This window comes from Strix aluco, chromosome 3, assembly GCF_031877795.1.
Source record: "Strix aluco isolate bStrAlu1 chromosome 3, bStrAlu1.hap1, whole genome shotgun sequence".
Taxonomy (NCBI): domain Eukaryota; kingdom Metazoa; phylum Chordata; class Aves; order Strigiformes; family Strigidae; genus Strix; species Strix aluco.
This window is the reverse complement of record NC_133933.1, coordinates 555,945-577,980: the sequence shown is the minus strand read 5'-3', so window position 1 is coordinate 577,980 and position 22,036 is coordinate 555,945. Positions and strand designations below refer to the sequence as shown.

Sequence of the window (22,036 nt, the reverse complement as noted above, 5' to 3'; positions counted from 1 at the left end):
GAATTGTGTCTAAGTGACAAAAACCTGAAGTGGATAGCTAAAACCTGTATTGATCAAAATCCATTGCAACCTAGGAGGGACAGTGCTGCTTGATATCTGATCCTCTTTGTTGAGGAGGAGGATGTCAGGACAGTTGTAATCTTCACACTGCTTTATTATCCATTCCGTTAAAAGATATTCCTACACAGATGCTAATGGCTATAATGAATCCTCTAATGAATGTCCATGTTCTTTTTCCCTCTTTTGAGATGAAGATATCTTATGCGTCAATTTGTTTTTATTTTACAGACTACAAGCTCTTATGTCAGAGGCTTGTCACTCAAGGTAATGTGTTGGGAATAGATGCTAAAAGAAATCAGTAGCATCTCTTCTCCAGTCTTGAAAGATTAATTTAGCTAATAAAGATATTCTTCTGCAATGATAAAGTTGCTAATCTAAATACTGCTTAATTTGTTTAATTGCGGGGAAAGCAGGGAAAAATTCCATCTGTACAGATTGGTGAAAGGGAATCTTATGATTGGTATAATCTCCAAAATTAAATTGGATAATGTCTGCATAATGATAGGATTTGCTTGGCTCTTTAGACCTCCTGCCTTTGAGTAAGTTCTGGTGTAATTATTGTATTTTTCTGCTTTGTGGCACTGCCAGAACCCGAATTTCTGTTTGTAGCTTCAACATACGGTTAAAGAGTCTGTGGCCTAAGGAAGAGTTACTTAGTTTTTAGAGGAATTATCTTGTATCTTTTTGGTTACAAATATTGCCAAAGACTGAATACTTACCTTCAAAGCCAGGGGTAACTGGACACATGTGTTTGCAGTTGGCTAGATTGTTTCTTTCTGCTTCTTTCTTTTTAATTAAATGTATTCAAATGATTTGGTGAGTGTAAATGCTGGATCTGTGAATGTTCATATCTGAGATTGTTCTAAACTGATTCTAAGCTTTGCTATTAAATATATTTGTGATTTATATATTAAATATAGTTGTGATTGTGAAGCCATCAGAGATGGGCTGTGAACAGCTGAAGTTGATTATTGTGGCCACCTGACTTCAATAAAGGGAGGCAATTACCCACCACCTGATGCTAACTCTGTAAAAAGGCAGAGTTTAGGTGATCAGGTCAGTTGATACAGTTGGAAGAGGAAGGCACAGGCCTTCAGTGCACGGTTAGTCTGTGTGGCACTTCTCGTGTCTTAGTTATTTGACCCTGAGCTTAGTTTATGCTCAGAAGCCAAATAGTTTATCTTTGTTCTTCAGAGGATTTAACTTTCCTCATGGTGAGCCGCTGTGGACTGCCCATCTGTGATAGGTATGTGCATCCTGTTTCTGAGAATTCCTTGTTATACTTGGTATAAAGATAATGAAAAGATTCTTTGGAGCTGACCTTTGTGACTTTTCTCTTTGTTTGTTTACTTTTAATACCAAAATGTGCCAGATAAAATTCTGTTCCTGCTCTGAGGAGATACAGTGACACTCGTGGAGGAGGGACTTTTAATGGGAGTGGCATTATGGACCCATCCTCTGAAATGCTCGTTGGATCCTGGGTTATTGATCAAAATATTTGGTTGCAACAGTGAGGTGTGGCTGGCAGTTGTGTCTGAAGTATTTAATGGCCTTTTAAATGACCCTTGTAGTGGGTGCTTACTTTGGCAATCTGGGAATTGTAATGGAAAGAATTGTGATAGAGCCAGAATTAATGTGTTTTCCTTGTCCATCCGTTCTTACTTTGGTTGGCAGTTGGTATTGCAGGGGAGTGATACTGCCTGTCTTGCTTTTCACTCTGTAGCTGATCAGAAGAAGATGAAATGGCATGTACTTACCTCTGACATTGTATGCTTTACAATATCTGCATTGCTGAGCAACTCGCCTCAAATGTAATTTTTCCAAAAGAGGAAAAGTTGCTGCAAGTTAGACCGTGTAAATATGATATTGGAAAAAAACCAAAAACCTTGTTGAAACCAGTTTGGTTATAGATTTCTGCTTAGACCGTATGAAAACACTTGCTTCTTGCTGGAGACTTGTTTCCGTAAACAGAATGTTTAAAGCAGCAAGCATTGTTGGAAATGCTTGTTTTGAGCTTCTTTTTCAAATAATGTGAAGTATCTCCAGTGCAATATAGTGCAACTCACTTTGCAAGTGATGCATCATACCCCTTAGCAGTAATTTCCATGAAGACCTGAGATCCCCTACAGCTGCCCTTCTTAATAATCAAAACTGTTGGGTCCTTTTCTGCTCCTAGCTGTGATACCCTCGAGATGTTAAGAGATCCTCTTTTGATTTAAACCTTCAGCAATCTTCGTCTTGTAGCAGCTTGTATACTTTCCTCAAAAGTGTCCAAGTAGTTTACAGTTGGAGTTTCCTAAACTGGAAACTTCTCTTTATGAACTTACACCTGTAACTGGAAAGAGCCAAATGAGAAAACCTAATTGCTTGCTGTGGCTCTGCAGTTTGATCTAATGATTTGAAAAGATTCTGTTAATACTTAATGTTCTTTATCTGGAATCTCTTAAATATTTGGTGAAATACCATATTTAGAAGAATTGCATCATAACAGGAGATGATTTAAATGGAATTTGTGTAGGCAGCTGCTTTTCTCAGGAAATTCTTGTGAAGTTGTGTGACCTTGTTTACTCTGCAGTAGGACATTAGGCATCCAAGAATTGGACTCCCCTTGAAATAATTTAACTTTTGAGTGGCTAGGTATGTTGTCTTTGATACCTCATGCCAAGAGGTAATAATTTACTCCTAATAATTTGCCATCAACACACAGAGGAGAAGAAAAACCCCCAAACCATTGCAGTTCCTCCCTATGGTTATGAAGCATGAGGGTACTGCACTGGTCTCCAAAAGCCTTTTGAGGTTTTTGTAGTTCTTGAGTCTGTAAAAGTGTAAAACTTCATGGTAGTATTACATATGTCTGTTTTGCTTAGATAATAGCTTGAGATGAGAAATGCTGTTCAGCGCAGTCTTCACTGTGACAAAATAACAACTCGGTGCATTGAAGCAGCAGACAATTTCTCTTTCATATCTGCCTTAAAGGGATTGCTGCGAATGTAACTTTTACACTACATATGAGTCATGTCACAGATGCCATTCCTTTGAGTATTAATTTTACCCTGTTTCTTTTTTTTTGTTCAATATTTGTGTTAACAAGAGAGGCCCTTCAGAATCAATGTCCCCTTGTGGTAGGACTGTAAGATAAAAGCAGTCCCAGTCTTGTTAATTAGCCATTTTGCTCATTTTCTAAACACGAAAAGGTGAAGTGGATTCTTAAAAACTTTATTCTTGCCAGCTGTTCATTTTAGGAATAGCATACCTTTTCCAGCAAACTAATATAGGAAATGTTTTTTAATTTCTGAAGACTGAAACTGCCATCTAGCAGCCCAATACAGTTTCCTACTAAAGCTGTACATCAGGATGAAGTTTACTCAGTGTTAATATGTAGAAAATAAAATACCTTTCTTTTCATAATTATGAGCCGATACATAAAAATAAGGAGAATATCAGAACGATAAAGCTACCTTAGCACAGACTGCAGGTGATGCTTGGAAGGAGTCACATGTGAGAGCAGATGGAAGGGTACATCAGTCACCAAAAATCCAGTCATGAGGGATAGAACATGTTCTTGCTGAGTTCTTATTTTCTGTGACTAGACTTAAGTCCTCTGGTTTGTGTTGGCAAGTATGTTGGGGTGGGGGTGGGGGGGTGGAAAGGCAGTTTTTTTCATAAGCTGCTTTTCTTGAAATTGTCATTTTACAACTTTTTCATTTTAAACGTTCTTCTCTTTTTTTTTTTTTCTGGAAATATTTGCAGCTAACTTCACTTTATCTTTCTTAGTGGTCTGGGAAATCTCTCTCCATTTATTTCTCTGCTTTTTATCCAAAATTTTGATATTAAAGTTTTATGCTGGTCATTTCAGTATCTTGTAACAACACCAGTTCCTAGGCAATCAGCAAAAATTAAAATGAGAGTTTAAAATGACATGGCTTTGTCATGCTGATGGCAGGTTTTTGTTTTTAAAATAAAACTGAAGTCTGTTTCTTGGTGGTGGAGCTTATGTTCTAGCTGAAACTATGCTACCAAAGTTTTAAATATAAGAGTTCATGAAAGGAGAAACTACAGGGTTGTTTGTGGCTGCTTTATTAGGAAATATTTAATTTGCGAAAAGCCAAGGTAAGATTTGCGGAGTGTTTTTGGTTAAAAATGAGAATGCAATCACAATGAGTCACTTCGTGCATAACTTGATTCTGTTGTTCCTTAAATGCTTTTTGTATCACGTTAGGGGGATATTTAAAAAAACCCCAACAAAGCCAGAGGAGTGCGTGATGTTGAGCAAAACTGTTAACAACTTCTCCTGTTAGGCAAACAGCAGCCATGCAGTCACTGGTTTGGGGATGTGTGGGTGTGTGTGTTTGAATACAGTATTTGCATTTTACTGAATGCTACGAGATCACCTGGTTGAGCCTGTCTGTGAAGTTCTCTTTTTAAAACCCGCCGATTGGGCTACTTCAGTAACGGCTATAAAGGAATACCATTCACAGATAGAGGGCTGTCCTTCTCTTAGCTGTAATGCTGAAGGTAGGTTACTAACCTGCCCCATTATGGGATTTTGGGCACATAAAATTTGGAGTAAAGGCTGTTTTCTCCTGGAGGTTGTGTTCATTTTGAGGTGTTATTCATGAAACAGTCTATTTTCTGATGGAAACAGTAATTGAGCCATTCATCTTACTGAAATAATTTTTTTATGATTTGTAAAAACTGAAGACTTATTCACTTAGATTTTCTTTTTCTCTTTGGGTGAAGCTTTGTTGCAGTGAAGGCTCACTTTGTAGTTCGAGAAAGATGTTTTGAATATGTACCTTCACTTGAAAGTAATTTTGCTTAGAGTTTCATGTATTCTGCAATTTGTTTACTTAATTCTAGTAGCAGTGTACCCCTACTTTCTTTGTTTCAATCCCCTAATTTCTGCCATTGATACGCAAGCAGGAAAAGCCATCCTCGGTGATCGGTCGTTCTCGTGCTTCTACAAATGAAGTTATTCCACTAAACCTAGTACTTTATTACAGACCTTAGTACACTTGTTGTCAGCTGGTAGCAGCGCTGCCACTTGAGCAATGTGGGAAGAGGCAGCCGGTTCTGCAGGCGTTGGCTGAAGTGCCTTGCAGGCTCCTGGTGCTATGCCTTTGTGCCTGGGCAGTCTTGCTGCATGCCAGGTGACAGGCTGATAGATGCTGCATTTTCTTTCCTCTTGTCTACCAAAGCACCACAGAGTTCTGTTTCTGAAAGGTTTCTACCTCCAGCCTTGGAGGTAAGGGGTTGTCTGTGCAATGCAGAAGGATTCTTCTTCACTACCTCATTTGAATTACAATCTGAAAAGAGTGATTGGTTCAGTTAGCAATCCTGCTGATGTGGGAGTTGGTAGAGGTCCTATTCTGTCCTTCCTACTTGCCTGGAGGTGTTAGAGAGGGCCCACAGCAGGAAGGAATCCTTGGGTCTTCTTCCTTTGAGCAGGAGAAAAAGCCATTCTGCTGTGGGTGGAGGGAAAGTGGGTGGTTCTCCTTGGCTGCTTAGGAAATACTGCTTTTATGTAATCGTTTTTCACACTCCAGCTATGTGTGGAAAATAAAGTTTGGGTGTGGGCATAATATCGTTCCATTAAGAGAACCTGGGAGTTCAGTGACTGGCACAGCTGTTGTATGTTTCTGTCTTGAGTAAATGGAAGCCAAATCTGAGAAGGAGTTTGTGCGTTGTGCTGTCTTAATGGAGCACTGAAAAATCAGTGCCCATGCTCCTAAAACCAGGGATCCTCACCAAAAACTGAAACCTCTCTTTCTGGTGCTGGCAAGTATTAAAAAGAATTTAAGTCTAAAATTTTTGGTAGAGATTGCAGTTTCTCTTTGGATACTGAGTGTACTGCACCTTCAGGGATTTGTGCATTTTCCTCTTTGCCTCCTTACCCCAGTGGACTCTTTTTTTTTCTATGCCCTCCTTTTGTTTCCACATTTTCAGCACCTCCACTCCATTGACTTGTTCGTGGTTTCTCTGTGAGATCCTTTTCTGGTGGGTTGTGAGGGGTCTCTGTCTTCATGATGCACAGTCTAGTCTCATCAGGCCCATCCTGCTTTCTCTCCCCTCTCCTCTGCTCCAGAGCATAGACCCCTTCCAGCAAATAAAGGTTATGCTGCTCTGGTACGGCCCAGAGGAGGTGAGAGCCTGTGGTTTCGGGGAAGGTGCAGGCTGAGGCAGGTGACTTGTCACATCGCAGGTCCCTGGAGGCTTTGGACCCGGTGTGTGGGTGCTGTGCTCCAAGGGGACTGTGCCACTGGCCGGTAAGATGGTCGAACACTGCCTCAATCATGGAGTATGTGGACACTGCTGCTCCCTTTAACCAACAAGTGATGAGGTATTTCAGCATGCAGCACACACGCAGAGGGACAGAGTTCTACATCTGTGGTCAGATGATGTTGCCTGCTCGGTCCATCTAGGTGTAATGTTCAGAGAAGAGAGGGGTGTGCTCCTGCTTGGTGCAAACCCTGAGGCTTGCTAGCCTAAAACTGAAAGCTCAGCTCTAACCCTTGATGTACCAGGCACACTAGAAACTGAAGAAAAGCCTCTGATGTTGCTGCTAAAAGCCTCATATTGAGGAAGGCAGAGCAGCTGGCAGGACTGATGAGTCCCAAGCTGCAGTCTGACTGAAGCCCCTTGTTCCACTCTCCAAACCAGGTGACTGGCTAACGCCTGTCACGGGGCAGTGGGCCCCTGGCGAGCGGTCCGCTGGCTGCAGAGATCCCAGAGAGCCAGGGCGTGCCGAGTCCAGCATTTCCTCAAATAAAGGTGATGCTTGGCAGCGTACGGATGAGCGTTGCAGCGCTGCGACTCGGTGTCACGTATTGATCAGTTTTCCTCCAGTGTGGTTTTTGTCCTTAAAAGCTTTTGCCACCACTGAACTGTAACACTGCTTTGATGTGTTCTAAATTTGGAAGTGAGGTTTCTCTCTGTGTGGTCCTTAAGAGGAAAATGTAATTTCTAGAAAACTGAACAGAAATCCCTTTGGCCTGGCAGGAGTTGAGGAAGCTTCTAAATACCGAGTCCTACACTCCAACTGTGTTACTTGGTTTTCTTATATTTTGCTGTATTTTGTGAATCATAAACATCACTTGAAGATCACAGTGTTCTGTGAAACAAAACCAACTGACTGTGTATTGTGACAGGAACTGTAGGTCATGAGGAGACCTGATTTTTGGAAAACTGCTGGTGGGATTAACTTGAGTGAGCCAGACAGGTCATGAGTATCTTGAAGTGGCATTGCTTTTGCCAGAAGGTCACGGTTCTATGCCAAAACAAAAATGACCTGAATGCCTTACTTTACTGGATTATTAGGTGTGTGCTGCTGGGTCTACCATATTTCTCACTTTTTGTCTTTCATCATTTAAAATCAATTGGTTTTTATTTTTCTTTGCTTTTAAATAAAAAAGTTATTTTTCAGTACTTGATTTTGTCCAGGCAAATAACAAAACTAAAGATTGATGATGTTTCTACTGGAAATTCAAAATCTAATCGAAATGCTTTAATATAGTTTTGCACTCTGCTAATACAATCGATGTAAATGGCAAATTTTAACAGCCTTAATTTGAAAACTTTGTGGACTCTTCAGAATGAAATATGTTTACCCAAATGTTACTATTATAAACATAATGGCAATAGGCCACGATGGATCTGGGAAAAGTACTGCTGCTGACACAGAAATCCAGAGAAGGACTGGTTTTGATTTGCCTGGCTCCTAATGATGGCTGGTATTGCTGTTTCTAGAGAGTTTTTTAATTAAATGCTTCATGCAACTTAGTAAAATGTCATAGTTGTATGCTTTTACTTCAGGTAATGTGTAATAGGTAGCTCTGGGATTGTCCCGTTTCTCACATGGTGCATTAGTGAAGGAAGGTGACTTCCTTAGCTTAGGAGAAGGGTGTCCTTCCTTGTATTTCCTTAGTTCTTTGGGTGGAAATTTGAGAGCTGGGCTGTCTTGTGAAATATTAGACTTAAAACAAATTAAGCAAAGCAAGATATGCTCCTTGGATCATGCTAAAGGCGGCTTGAAAAATAATGCATTTATTTGGAAGCTTGTCTATGCTATAACACAACAAAAATAGCAAAGACATAAACGTACAGCCAATAGTACAGTCGTTGTCTGTTACCGGTTTGACCAGTATCGGCATGCCTGATCAGTGCTCTCTTTGTGGGGAGGTTCAAAGCTTACTTCAGTCATTTTTTCACAATCTTTGGTTGAGTCTCCTTATCGCTGCTCTTCTCGTACAAGTTAGTTGATGTTAGTCGGATAGTGTGAGCTGATGAAGGATAGTGTGTCGTCGTCAGTGGCAGGTGTTTTTTCTGGTGCTAGAGACAGGGTGGTTGCTCAGTAGTGTGGAAGTTTTGAGAAGGAAAGAGTAGCTACTGTGGTGTCTCTTACCTGAAGGTTGGTCAGTGGCTTGGAGGGTGGAGATCCTTCAGTTGCCTCAGTAAAGAGCCCACTGTAAATGGAGAAACCTGAGTGTTCTCTCCCAAATTCCCCGGCTTGTATCCGGTTCTGTGGTTCTCTGTGGGTGTAGATGTTGGCTATGGATCTGTTGGATTTACTGGGAATTGACTACTTGCGTGCTTTCTCCCCTCTTCAACCTAGCCTTTATTTCTGCTGAGGTTATTTGTTTGTTTTTCAGATGAGACCCTTTTTGCTCTTCCTGCTACATCTACGCCTCTGATGCACTCCTCTGCAGGCAAGTTCTTTCTGCTCACCTTTGTCTGAATACATCCTGCATTTCTGATCTGATCTCATTAACCCTTTCCTATTAGTCTGCCTTTACTAAAAAAGTCAGCATGGGTCCAAGAATAGCCTCTTATCACATTTTTCAGTTTTGACTTTTCAGCTGATCTGTTGAAGATTTTAATATGCATTCATTGCTTTATGTGGTAACTGTTTTACAAACAAGCTACAGCCATCTGTGAATTCTTGGACCCTTGGTACAGGAGAGAAGTTGATACTATTAACAGGTTAACACATCAAAGCATAGTTGCTTGACTGATTTAGCAGAAAGATTTAATCCACAGTAACTTTCTGCAGTATTTTATAGAAGTAAAATTTGTACCTGTAATATTTGTTTAGTGTTTTTTGTTAGCTACACTGTCCATTAAAAAAAGAAGTGTGAAAAAAAGACTTCTTACTGGCATGCACGTTTGTGCGTTCGTTTATGCACAAGCATACACACGTCCCCGCTCTCTGTCTCCCCTTGCCACCCCACCCTCCCTCTCTCACTTTGTTAATATTGCCTTATGTACTTGGATGCTCTGTACTTGTCTGGCATCTTCAGCTTTACTGTGACCTTTGCGCTGCATAAAGTTGCTGCTTCTCTAGCCTCTTGCATACTTCTCTGCTAGAAGAGCTGAAATAGAATAGCATACTTGAACTGATGCTTTGTTTTAATGGCTAATGGTATGTATGATAGAACTGGGAAGAGCTTCTTAATAACTAACATCATGTGAACCTGTCGTGAAAGTTTGCATTGACTTTAAGAGCACTTGCATTCTCTAACTTTCCTTTCTGTCCACGGTCACAGAAGAAGTTATGGACTGGCAGGAGCAGCCAGGTAGCACTAAGTCGCTTGGTCAAGAAGATTTTACTGCAGTCCCGCTTGATACTGCTCCTTCTCTTCCCTCCTTCTCTCCTATCTCAGCTGACCCCTTTAAAGAGCACGCAGCCTTTGATACACTCTCAGATGAATTGCCTGCAAGAGGCATTTACAAAGAAAATGCAAGTGAGGTTTATAAAGAAACTATGGAAAAGGCAAGAAATCCATTTCTTGTAGAGGGAAATGAAAAAGACCTTTCAGAAACTAAGTACTCAGAACCCCCATTTGCTAAAGCAGAAGCAGCCATTTTATCTCCAGCTAAAGAAGAAACACAGCTAGAGGGCCCTAAAGAATTACCTAATCTGGAGAAAATGCCTGCAGAGCAGCTGAAAATCTCTCCAGAAACTCCTCAAGATTTGTTTGAGAAAAATGAGGAAGATCTCTTTTATAACAAAGACAAATACGGACACGGTGATCAGGGTGAAAAAGGGGCACTGAAAAAAGACCCTCTTCAGAGGGAAGAATATGCAGACTTCAAACCTTTTGAGCCGATATGGCAAGTAAAAGGCGCTAGTCATGGACCGAGCAGCGTGAGAGAGGATGTTGGAAGTAAGACAGATGCCAAACTAGAAAGCAGTTTAGATGAGAAATACAGTGTAGATAAGCTGAATGTGCAGAAGGATTATGAAAGAGAGAGTGAAGGCAGCCCCGAAGATCACTCTTTCCCAAGTACCCCAGAAGCTGTAAAAGAACCTTCGCAGACTTACATCACTTGTACTAAATTTGAATCCTCTGTAAGTCCCGATGGTAACAAAGTTAAATCTCTTTCTCCACTAGAGGAAGGCACTTCAGAAAATAGAACCGATGATGAGAAAAAAATTGCAGAAATGAAAGCTCAGATGAGCACAGAACAAGGTGATTTTAGCACTCTAGCAGTTGGCAAGCAGGAAGGCCAGGAAGCTGACTATGCTAAAACAGAGAGTATATCAACAGTGCCATCTGACACTGCAGCAAACATGCCTGAAGGTCTCACTCCTGATCTAGTACAAGAAGCATATGAAAGCGAAATGCATGATGCGGCAGGTACAAAACTTGCCTATGAAACAAAGATTGATTTAGTTCAAACCTCCGAGTCAGTACAAGAGACTCTGAAACCCGTGACACAACTCTGTCCCTCCTTTGAAGGGTCGGAAGCTGCTCCATCACCAATATTGCCAGATATTGTTATGGAAGCCCCGCTAAGCACTGGGACTGCTGCTGCAGAAGCATCCGCTGCGCAGCTCGAAGCTTCCCCATTAGAAACATTTATTCCTGCTGCTAATTATGAGAATGTAAAAGACGAGACTGAGAAACCTGCCTTATACCAAGAGGCAGTGAATGTACCACTGACACAGGCCCAAGAAGCAAAAGAGTCATCAGCGTTTAAAAAAGCTGATCGTGAGAGTAGCACCGGTCCTGAAGATCTAGAGACTCCATATATATCTATTGCATGTGACTTAATTAAGGAAACAAAGGTCTCCGGTGAACCTGCTGCTCCATCCTTTGCAGATTATTCAAAGACACCGATAACAGAATGCATTCCTCGGGATGTGCCTGATCACAAGGAACTTGTTGAAAAACTCTCTCCGCAGTTTGGGAAATCAGACTTGTTTAATAGCCAGCTGATACCCGACTTTACTGAGAAGGTGAATGAAGATCCATCTCTCATCTTAAAGAGTAAATCAACTGAGAATATTGTAACTGATGACAAACATGAGGAACGACTGGTGGATTCAGTAGCTGCCCCAGGCAAGCCTTACCTGGAGTCTTTCCAACCCGAACTGGACTCTTCCAAAATTGTTGCTTCTCTGCCCTCTGAGCCAACACCTCCAAAACCAGAGAAGATCCCTCTACAGATGGAAGAGCTGAATGCTATGGCTTATGCAGCTGATGGATTTGTTGCTACAGAACCAAAACCAGGAGACAACAAAGCTCTCTCACCCATGGAGTCTTCCCCAGTCACAGTGGAAGACTTTGTCATGTTAGCTTATCCTAAAACTGCTCCTGAGTTTGTGGCAGAAGCTAGTGACAGAGATGCGATGCGCAAAGACGGAAGGGAAGAGGTCAGTAAGGCGATCCAAGGGGAGAAGAGGCAGTTGCCTTGCTCAGAGCTACCCTGTGATCTGTCTGTAAAGAATGTAGAAGTAAAAGCTGAGGAAGGTACTAATGCCTTGAAAAAGTCCTTGGAGGCTGTGGACAGAGAAGTGCCTGAAGTATCCATGATGTCCTTACCGGCCACAGATACCTCACCTTTATCTGCTGAAAAAGAGATAGTCAGTGTAGTAAAACCTGAAGCTTTTGAGAAGGAAGCTGAGCGAGAAGCTACTTCTGTTAAAGAAAAGGAAAAACCTACTGCTGTATTTTCAGCAAAGCTGAATAAATCTTCAGGTAATCTGTGCACGCTGTCTTGCAGTTCACTAATCTGCATAACTCTTTAGCTAAAAACTTAAGCATGCCATGACTTACTCTTTTTAAATCACTTCCTGTAAACTTCTCTATGTAGGCCAAGGGTAATAGAAAATGTTAGTGCCTGCACTTTTACCTTTTTCATATTCTGATTGCATTAGTACTTTTTTCTGTTTGTCAGGGATGGACTCACTGTCTCCAGTTTTCTCCTTCAGTTCTCCTGCAGGTGATCTCTTGATACAGAAATAAATCACTACTCCCTGCAAGCTCCTCTGTGGCTGTCTACAGGCTGGGCATTAGGTGGCCTTCCAAACTTGCTCTTGATATGCGAGAGTAAGCCAAGGATGGTGTTTCAGTCTGCTCTGTGTACAGGATTTGAAGAGACGTTTCTTTCTTTTCATACTCAGTTCAGACATCAGGCTTTGAAACTTAGGAAAATACCCTTACTGCTACTGTATGTGTCTGGAATCTGGAAAAGAGCCTGCCCATCTCTGCTCACGTGGCTTGCAGCTTGCATTAGATCAAGGCCAGTGGTTTAAAATAAATACTGTACATGAAGGAGCTTAGTATTCCAGGTACTAGGAAAATGGCCATTAAGAAGTTGAGTATCCTGCAAACATTAACGTTGGTTTATACACAGCACAGATATTGATTTTTAATTTCTCTTTTTTAGGTGGGGCTTGCACTTCAGTGTAGTTAATTTTTCTCATAGTGACATGTAGTTAAAGTAGCAGAAAGCTGAAGGGAGGATAAGAGCATTGCTGCGTTGTGTTCTGTTCTCTAAATTGAATGCCTCATGACATTCCAGCTCTTTGTAGACTAGAGTACCCCAGCGCTCTGCTGCTACTTAAGTCTTGCACCAGAAGCATTCCCACTAACAAAACAGCTACTGCAGAAAGCACGGTGACTCTGTCCTAAAGAGAAAACCAAAAGTTAGTTTGACTCGGCAGTAGCGTATTTGTGCAGTAGCTCCAGTCTACGGTTCATCAAGTGCTACATTGCTAATGTACGTCTTCTGCATCAAATGTGTTTTGGAAGGGAGTAACAGGTGTATGTTGGGGGGGATCAGGATGTTCGTGCAATTGAAATAGGTTTTGGAAAGTAAGGTAGTTTTTAATGTTTAACTTTGCATGATGTTGCCTTTTGTCCCGTCTCACCTCTTCTATACATACAGGTGGGCAGAAAGGAGAGAGTTTCCCTTTTCCCTTGTGATGAAATTTCAGTGGTACCTGCGCTGCTGAAACACTGTGTGTGTGTTCTGTGAAGACCTCTCTCCTTGCACTCAGGCTTCCACTACTGTCTAGAGAACAGCTGCTGTGTATCTTACACTTCATGTCAAAGGGTTAATCGTTTAGAGATCGGACTACTTTTTTTTCGGGGAAAAAAAAAAAAAAGAATATTTCACTGAGTATACTAGCTTTTTTTGTTAGTTCTTTTTAACAGGAAGCTTTTGCAGAGGTGTTTAATCACTGCATGGATGTAACAGACTGAGGGTGGCAAATCACTGCCTTGGGAAGAAAGGCCCTTACTTTGAGTCTGAGAAGGACGCAGCTGCTGCTCTTCTGTCTGTGGGAAACTGCCAGAGAAGCCGCACATAAACCCCTTGGCCCTAGCAGGAGAGGAGTTGAACAGTGCCTTGGTTCTCCCGTGGAGCGGCCCAGTGCTGGGCTGGGGCACACCTCTGTCCAGCATCGGCGGTGCTTGAGGGGTGGGAGCTGGGCCAGGCACAGGGCTGGCCTGGGGGCGTTGGCAACAGGGGGGCTGTCTGCAGTCTTCCAGTGGTGTGCTCGCTCTGTAAAGCAGCTGCAATTTCTGTAATTTTTGACATGCTGTGTTTGGGAAGAAAAACTTTTTTTTTTGCTTTACTCTGGAAGAACACTTTCTTCAAAGCTAAATAGATGAGCATACTAACTCAAAAACGTGGTCCATTTTTTCTAGTGTGTTTTTCTTCCCCACAGTCTGTGCTGTTTGCTTTCTTTGCTCACTTCTGATGTAGTATAGAATACAGAACTGGACTTCTGAGGCCTGCCCTGAAGAGTCTAATAACAAGCTGTGAATGAAATAATTTGTCTGTTTTTAGTACCACACTACCTAAGCACAATTTCTAAGTAGCATCAAAGAACCAATACATACATCTACTTGTCTTCCATGCTCTCAGAAGGGAGGGATAATTCATCACAAGACCAAAAAGTGATCTGTGCATGAGTTTGGTCTTCTGAGTCTACCTTAATTCTGTGCTTTTTTTTTTTTGTTTCCTGTCTTCCCATCCCTAGAAGCATAATAGATTTTGCTGTGCCTCAAGACTTCTGGAAATCAGTTGGTGTGACTGCTTGACTGATGCTTGTTAAAACATTAATCTGAACTGCACTTCATTTAAGGTTCTCTTTTGAAAGCTAACCTAAACGCCAAGATGTTTATGTGTGCCTCAAGGTGTAACTTCCAACAGTCCCGGTGGACTGCAGGGACCTAACAAACTAAAGGGTTGTCTTTTTTTTTTGTTTGTTTGTTTTTTTTAAACTCCACCCGTCCAATAAAGCAAATGTAAAGCTTTGAACAGCCTTCTGGATAGAAAGAGGTTTGTTCAATGCTGCCTGGCAGACCCTTGGGTAACCTGTTTTATTTTGTAATGGTATCAAACCACAGGGACCTTGTCCTTCATAGCTGCACAGAATTAAAAAGCAAACAAACAAAAGAAAAAAAAAAAAAAAAGCAAATTCAGAACTGTAGTTAAAAAGAAATGCCCTTCTCTGTAAGAAGCTCTTCTTTATAACAATTTCAATAGCACATACACCCCCTGCAACACCAGCGATCCCTACTGTCGTGAATGCAGTGCTGACACCCCCCCTTCCCTTTCTCAGTACGTGCTTGTATTGCTTGTTAGCAGACAACCCTGCTGCTTCACCCTGCTGCTCACCAGCCTTCAGAACACACATTTCTGCTCTCGATAAAGTTACTGCATATTAAGAAGGGCTGTTTCCTGGTGCTTCGGACGCTGCTGCCGTGTGCCCCGGCCGGCGCAGCCCCAGGGCCTGTGCGGGGGGGTGTGTGCCCATCCGGGCAGGGCGGCCCGGACAGCGAGCCGCGGCTTAGGGCGGGCTCCTAAAAGAGGCCTTTGATGCCATCTAGTGTCTGTACAAAATCTGTAACTCCGGCACACGCTGCCTGGCGGGAGGATTGCATCCCAGCCTTTGAGAAAACTCTGAGCTGTTGCAATTAGTTTCATAGTCTTATTAGTTTCACGTAGTTGAAAACTTAAGTATATGTATTCCATATCTTGGCCCTTCTGGTGTACAGACTTTCTTCACCGATAAGCCCTTATTTACTTCTGGATAGAGATCATGAATTCTCCCAAACAGGCTAGAAAACCACACTTTCCATAAACCTTTTTTTGATCAGTGGCAGGTTGAGGATTTCGTATTACTGAATTACAAAATCAAAGTATATTGTAGAACCCCCCAAAATCTAAACCTCCGATTGTGACACAAAGTTGTGTACCAAAATGTAACCACACTGGCCGTTGAAGTTGCTCAGTATATTCATGTTGGGCATTACAACAATATTTGAAAATGCTTTTGAAATCTTCACTCTGAAGACAGGCAGTTTCACAGGACTCTTGTTTCATGGTGGTTTTGAACATCAGGCTCTGCAGACAGTCACTGCAGATTAAATCTTATGGGTTTACAGATCTCTTGTATTCATATATGCTGCAGGGCACGCTGAGTTACAGAAATGCAGCTAACCACTAATATCTTACATTTCCTGGATTTTCTTGAGGGGGCAAATTCAAAGGTGAAGTCCAAGTGGGAAATGTACTTTGAGAGTGTGGCTGGATGGTACTAATGATGAAGCTTTTCTTTTTACTCATGAATCATGGGGGCAAAAATATTATACAGAAATACTTCCTGTGATTCTGTAACAGCAAGCCAGGTCATTAAGGTTTATGTGATGCTTAAGAGAGGTTAGAAATGCTGCCTTACACCAGCACTGTACCCATTTGGTTCATTTCTGTTATTTGTAGTTAGTTAAACAGAGCTATTCCACAGATGGGAAAGTGTTTGCTTTGGTTTTGTTTGTTGTTTTTCACTGCAGGAAATGCCTCTGGAGTTTCTGTCAGGGTTAGATTATTTGTAAAATAAAAATTCAACAGAAGATCTTGATTTAAGTTAATCTGATTGTAGTCTTAGATTCTTTGATTGTTCAGGTTCTCTTTTATGCTACTAGGCAATAATAGTAAATGGAGGCTTCTGTCCCAGGATGGAGAATCTGTGCAAGAGTAGGGAGAATGAGGAAAAAAAAAAAAAACCCAACCAAAGGCCTTGAGTAAAGTTTTCTGACGGGAAGACCTAGACCTGCTGTGTTTCATTAGAGCTCTCGGGTCACCCCTGTCGAGAGGCTAAGGCTTGCATAGATAGCTAAGGCCACTAACAGAGCAAGGGCTCTGGGAAGTTATTTGCAGAGTGGCCGAATTATGGAATAAACAGAGCATTTGTGGTAAGTTATCAGCTTTCCCAGAAGCACGGCTTGGAATGAGGCTTTGGGCGAGAGTGGAATTAGATGATCATCCACAATGCTCTCCTGTGGGAAGCTGGGAACCCTCTTCAGTGCCAAAAATGCTGTTGTCAGTCCATCTGCTCAGGGTGATTTAATGTCAGTGTAGTGAGGAAAGGACTCACCCTGCAAACACGCAGCCCCTTTGAATGTAGTAGATGTTTAGAATTGATCATGTCTGGTTTGGTTGTCTGGGTGACCTGATAATACCAGCTTGTAAGTAGCCTGTTAGTGGATTGGTTTTGTTTAAGTGTTTGTGTAGAAAGAGGCATGCAGTTTCCCTAATGAAACAAGAAGCTTACACAGCAGTTTGTTTATAGTGCTGGTACTCAGTTTATAGGTAGAACAGGGTTACGTGGGCGTACCTCCCCTGAAATAAGGGATGTGAGTACAGAGGGATGCGGACTTTGTTTTAGGTATCATTTGCATGGACTGGTAAGGGTGAATAGCGAGTATGCAAAGAGGAAGATCTTGAGGCCGGGGAGAAACTCCTGTGGAGGGAGTTAGTGGCTCCTTTGAGCTGGGAGGATAGGGACTGGTCACGCAGCCGTGTCTTTGTCCGTGCTCTGGCTGCTGCCAGTTTGCTGTGACTGCAACAAAATGTTTAGGCATGTGTTGCATAAATGTACTATTCTGAGTATGTAATATAAAGAATATGGACAAAAAATGAAGAGGCTTTCATTGTGTGTCTTTAGAAATGTGACAATTAGTGGAAATAACTTTCTAAAAGCATCAAGTTTGTGACTAATTTAGTGATACTGCAATCATCCAAACAGACGTGGGGGGAGAATCCAGATTTTGCTGGTTTCCAGTTGATCTTGAGAATTTCAGCTCAAAGACAGAAGCAGATTTTCAGACGTGTTTTGTTCTTTTTTTTATATAATGCAGCTTTTCAGCTTTTCTTGCACTGTGGTGTTTGAATAGACACTTCCCATTTTCCTTCAATAGTATGGGTTTTGATTTACCTCTTGCAATTGTGAATGAAATGCACATCTTTATATACGTTAAAAATATACATAACCAGTCTTGATGTCAAAGGAGGCCTTAAATTTCTGTAGCGATTGAAGCAATAAACAGTGCTTTCAGGTAACTTTGTGGTAACCTTTCTCCATGTGAGATTGTCTGTTCTAATGAAAAGTAAAACTATTAAGGACTGAATCAGGATCTCCATCCCAGCCAGCCTACAATATTTTTGTGGAAATGTGTGAATGCCCTTTAGAAAATGGGGTTTCAAATTTTTAAGAGGCTTTGGAGCAGTGCTGGGGAGTTTCTAGCATTTTATTGACAGCCCCAGATCTTAAGAGGCTCCAGACTAGAAGAGTAGTTATATTATTTTTGGCAGGGTTGGAAGCCAGAACAAGAACATTGTTCTCTCAGCTCCTCTCTTTCAGATTTTGAGTTTCTGGTTTATGCTGGTCTCATGCCTGTACAATACTTTCTGTGTGTTACGTTGTATATGTTAGTAGCGTAAACTTCCAGGCTGTTGTTTTTATTGAAACAAAGGCAACATTCAATTGTCAGGTCTGCAGCTGACAACATACGATGCTGATATAAAATAAAAAAGGAAAGGTGTTTGGTTGTAGGAATTAGGTAGGGGGCTAGAAAGCTGTTCTTCTCAAGCCTCCATTAAGATGAATAAATATGGCTGAGGAGTTTGTAATGACTAAAGATACCAGCAAAAAACTTCTTGTGTTCTTCGTGAGCCTCTTGCTTTTGTTACAGGCACAGAAAGGGTCCCATTCTGTTTCCCTTCAGGCTTTTTTTTCTGAAGGGAGGGGTGCTTCACAAAGATGTCTCTATGAGTCTTCTAGACAGGCATTTGTTCAAAAAAAAATGAGGAGAAGCCGTGTATCTAAGAGGCTTGTAACTGTGTTTTAACCATCGTTTGAAAAGCAGTCTGTTGAAAGCTTGTCTGGTGACTACTTTGAGCTCCCCTCGGCTGGGAAAAGCCGCTTAGGGCGGCTGGGCTTCTGTCAGCCTGCGGCCACGGCCCTTCCAGCGGCCTCGGCGTCGCGTCTCCCCTCATCCCGGCGATTTCTGCCTCAGCCTTGCGGCTTTTCACTTCTGTCGGCAAGAAGCAAATAGCTGCCCCCGCCGGCTGGGGGTTGCGTGCTGGTCTGGGTGGCGGAGCATTAGCAGGCTGGTGACAGCTCGCACTGCGTCAGTGCTGCTCCACACCCCGCGCCGTCAGCTGACCGCGCTCCTGCAGCACCAGTGCAGCAGCCCCCGCTGCAGACGCTGCCGGGGAAGCCCATGTTTCCCATCCTGGGCTGTAGATTTCTTCTCTTGCAGCTGTCCTCCTGGTATGCATAATTGATCATCACAGCTGGAGGGTAGATCGTTGGTGGAGAGATGGACAGTCAGCCGAGCAGTTGGAAGGATAAGGGTATTTGTTCTTTCACCTTTTTTCCCTGTTTTTAAAGCTAAAGATGCTGCGGGTTGTTTTTAGCAGACGGTCTTTGTAGCATGTATTTGTTCGTGAAATGTATCTGAAGATGTTAGATCTGTTTGTGCTGTGTGCGAAAGTGTAGGTTAAAATGGGTAAAGATGAGCAATGCAGAGGAATACATTATTTATGGAGGTGAAATAGCTTGTGTGACACTGCAGATCTTTCTCAGTCCTAGAGAGCATATTAAAGAACAGCTTGTTTTGGTATGCACTGCACAAATACCAGCGTAGTCCGAATTTAGTTGATGTTCCTTTGAAATTCCTAGATTATTAATAATTTAATAATAGAACCATTAATTTGAAAGAATGTAGTGTCTGCAGTTCGTGTAGTTTAAGAATTTTATGAGGAGAAACAGCATGCAGAATACAGCGGGGTGGTGTGGTGAGGTTTTTTTCTGTTTGGCACAGTGTGTTTGGAATCTACCCTTAATCAGGTTTGTTTTGGATTTTTCATAATTCTCTTGGATTCTAGGTAAAATTGTGTCAGATCTTTCAGAATTTGCAGCCATAGTATCAAATTGTTCTAGGTAAATAAGTAGCTAACCTTAAATTACTGTGGTTCTGACCTTTGTTCCTGTAACCACCAATGGGAGATCACCAGTGTAAATCTCTGTGGATCGTTATATTAGTGCTCAGTGTGTAAGAGTTTAAGCCTTATTTGCATATGTAATCTTCAAACTTTATCAGCAAGGCACTCTTTAAAAAAATTTAATCATCTCTGGATATTTAAATATGTTTCTAAAGGGTCCTGTCATGCCGACTGCTTGTACTTGTGACACTTTCCTCTTTTTTAATATCTATTGTTCAAAGTTACTTTTTTTCTACTTGGAAAAAAATCGACAGCTGCCTGGAATCCATAGAATGCTCTATTAGAATGTAAATATGTAGCAAAAAAGCCCTGCAGGGGAAGAAACTTTGCCCCTGCAAAACAAGTTTCTAGAAGTTCTAATCTTTAATGAAAGGGCTGTAAAACATTAGGAAAAAGTACTCTGCAGAGTTTAGTAATATGTTTTTGATGTGTAACTAGTCTAAATGTTCAGCACTCCGTACATCAGGCCTGAAGTTCTTGGGGTTGGGGGGGAAAAAAAAAAAAGGGTGAGGTCAGAAGGTTTTGGTACAAATTGAAAGGCAATATTCAGGCCCCATTTTCAGGTTTTCTTCTACAGCTCGACGAGCAGGGTTGGTGGTGCTCTGTCCCTCGCTGCAACTGAAAGCAGACGTTTCCGAGCCTAGAATTTGAGGCCTTGAGAATAATGGAGTGTGTCTTGGTGTAAAATTCCTGAATTGCCCCTGAAGAGCTCGCCTGCATGGTACACTCGGGGGGAACGCAGTAGCCAGAGCAAGCCGTGGTGTTACAGCTGCGCGGGGGCCGGTGACGCGGGGTCTGTGCTCTCGGCTTCTTTGCAAAACGGGGTCCTGACTAGCGCGTAGTGGAACTGTCAGCACGTGAACAAAGCAAACCTGAACCCGTCCTACGTGAGTGTCTTGTGCTGGTGTAATTGCTTCAAGCGGGGTTTTAAATTCCTCTTCCCCCCTGCTTTGTTTTTACACAGTGGTATCGGCTTAGGTGGAGGAAGCTGGGTTAGTGCCTATTTCTCCTTCCAAGGAAGTCCCTGCTGCCTGGAGGTTTAATTGTAATTTAACTTGCAGAGGTAAGGTCTAAAAGAAAATGGAAGCAGAGCAAGAAGAAGGTTTTCTGGGGAAGCAGAAGAGTCTGGTTCCTCTCCTTTTGCAACTGTTCTAGAAGCCTGGTTTGGCGTGGTTTCTGGTAGCAGTTGTTTATAACAAGATGAAGATGCCTTGTCTCATGTGTTCTTCCTTCGTTAGGTCCAGTTCCAGTGGCAGGGAAAAAGATGGGTAAAGTTCAGGGAGTGATTACACTATCATCTTGCCCCAAAATAAATATAGAAGCAAATATTGCAACATGCTTCTTTCCAGGCTAAAAGAATACTCCTTTAAAAAAAAAAAAAAAAAGTAATGAAAAAATCTACACCGGAGAAGAGCCGAAAGTATGGTTCAAGGCTAGACTTTCCAGCTAAAGCACTACTTTCTAATTAATATAATCCTAAATTTAGTTTTGCTATGCTCCAGCCGTGGTAGTTGAGGCACAAGCATAGTGAAAGTGGTGCAGCCTGGGGTCTTGCACCCATCCTACCAATAGCATTATTCAGCCATTAAAACCTGACAATTCATTGAAAAAACAAAAAATAAATAAATGTCACATTTTAGTACCAATTACTCCATGGGGACCTGTCTTTGAAAGGGCTAAAAATAAGTCCTGCTACCCTCAAGGTAAACCTATTTCACCCTGCCTATCTGGATGCTCAACACCACAGGTATTAATCAGCCACAGCTATACTCCCAGGCTACATTTTTTTTTTTTTTTTAAATGAATGTGCTGAAAATCTATCTGAATTCTGGTTCAGATTAGTTAAATGCTGGAAAAGGTTGCACAGGCTTGTGCAGAACTTGATCTTTTTAAGTTTTTATTGTGAGTAATCAGGGCTTTGGAATGATTTTCCCAGTTCATACATTGTGCACATATGCACAAGTGTATGATTAAGTAGAAATGAAAGAAAAATAGTGCTTTGGCTCATTAGTAATTGTTAGATACTATTTGCATTTTGGGGGGACAATCTGGTACTGTCGGACTTTATTTTCCTTCTGGCATCTACTTTGTGAGATCTGTATCATTTTTTCTTGCTAGGGATTGTGGGGCAGATGTGCCAAGGCTGAAACGTGTGTGATGCAGACTTGTTTTCTGACCTCTGGGACCCAGTTAGATGAGCCTGTCGGTCCCACTGGACGTGCCGCTCCTCTGTAACGTCTGTCCCTAGCACAGGGAAAGCTCTGTTGGTTGAAGTCAGCTCCACGTGCTTGGCACCACGTGCAGTCATGCTATAACCACCCAGTTTCACCAGCCTCGGATTGTTTTGTTGTTACTGACTTGCAACAAGGCGGTCAAGGACCAAACTGGCTTC

General features: G+C 42.0%; 1 protein-coding gene across 6 annotated transcripts in view; it reads left to right on the top strand.

The window, feature by feature from the left end:
- The window catches only part of RTN4 (reticulon 4), a 51,608-nt gene that overhangs the window by 12,836 nt on the left and 16,736 nt on the right, over positions 1-22,036 (top strand). For 2 of the 6 annotated variants that reach the window (XM_074817081.1, XM_074817078.1), the window contains exon 2: positions 8,709-8,765. The exons of 1 other annotated variant lie outside the window; for it this stretch is intronic. In XM_074817081.1, the coding sequence (XP_074673182.1) occupies positions 8,709-8,765 (57 nt within the window). Of the gene's footprint in view, positions 1-288; positions 325-8,708; positions 8,766-9,602; positions 12,042-18,696; positions 18,994-22,036 lie in introns of those variants that run through there. 3 more of the 6 variants (XM_074817077.1, XM_074817079.1, XM_074817082.1) reach the window with 3 other exon arrangements.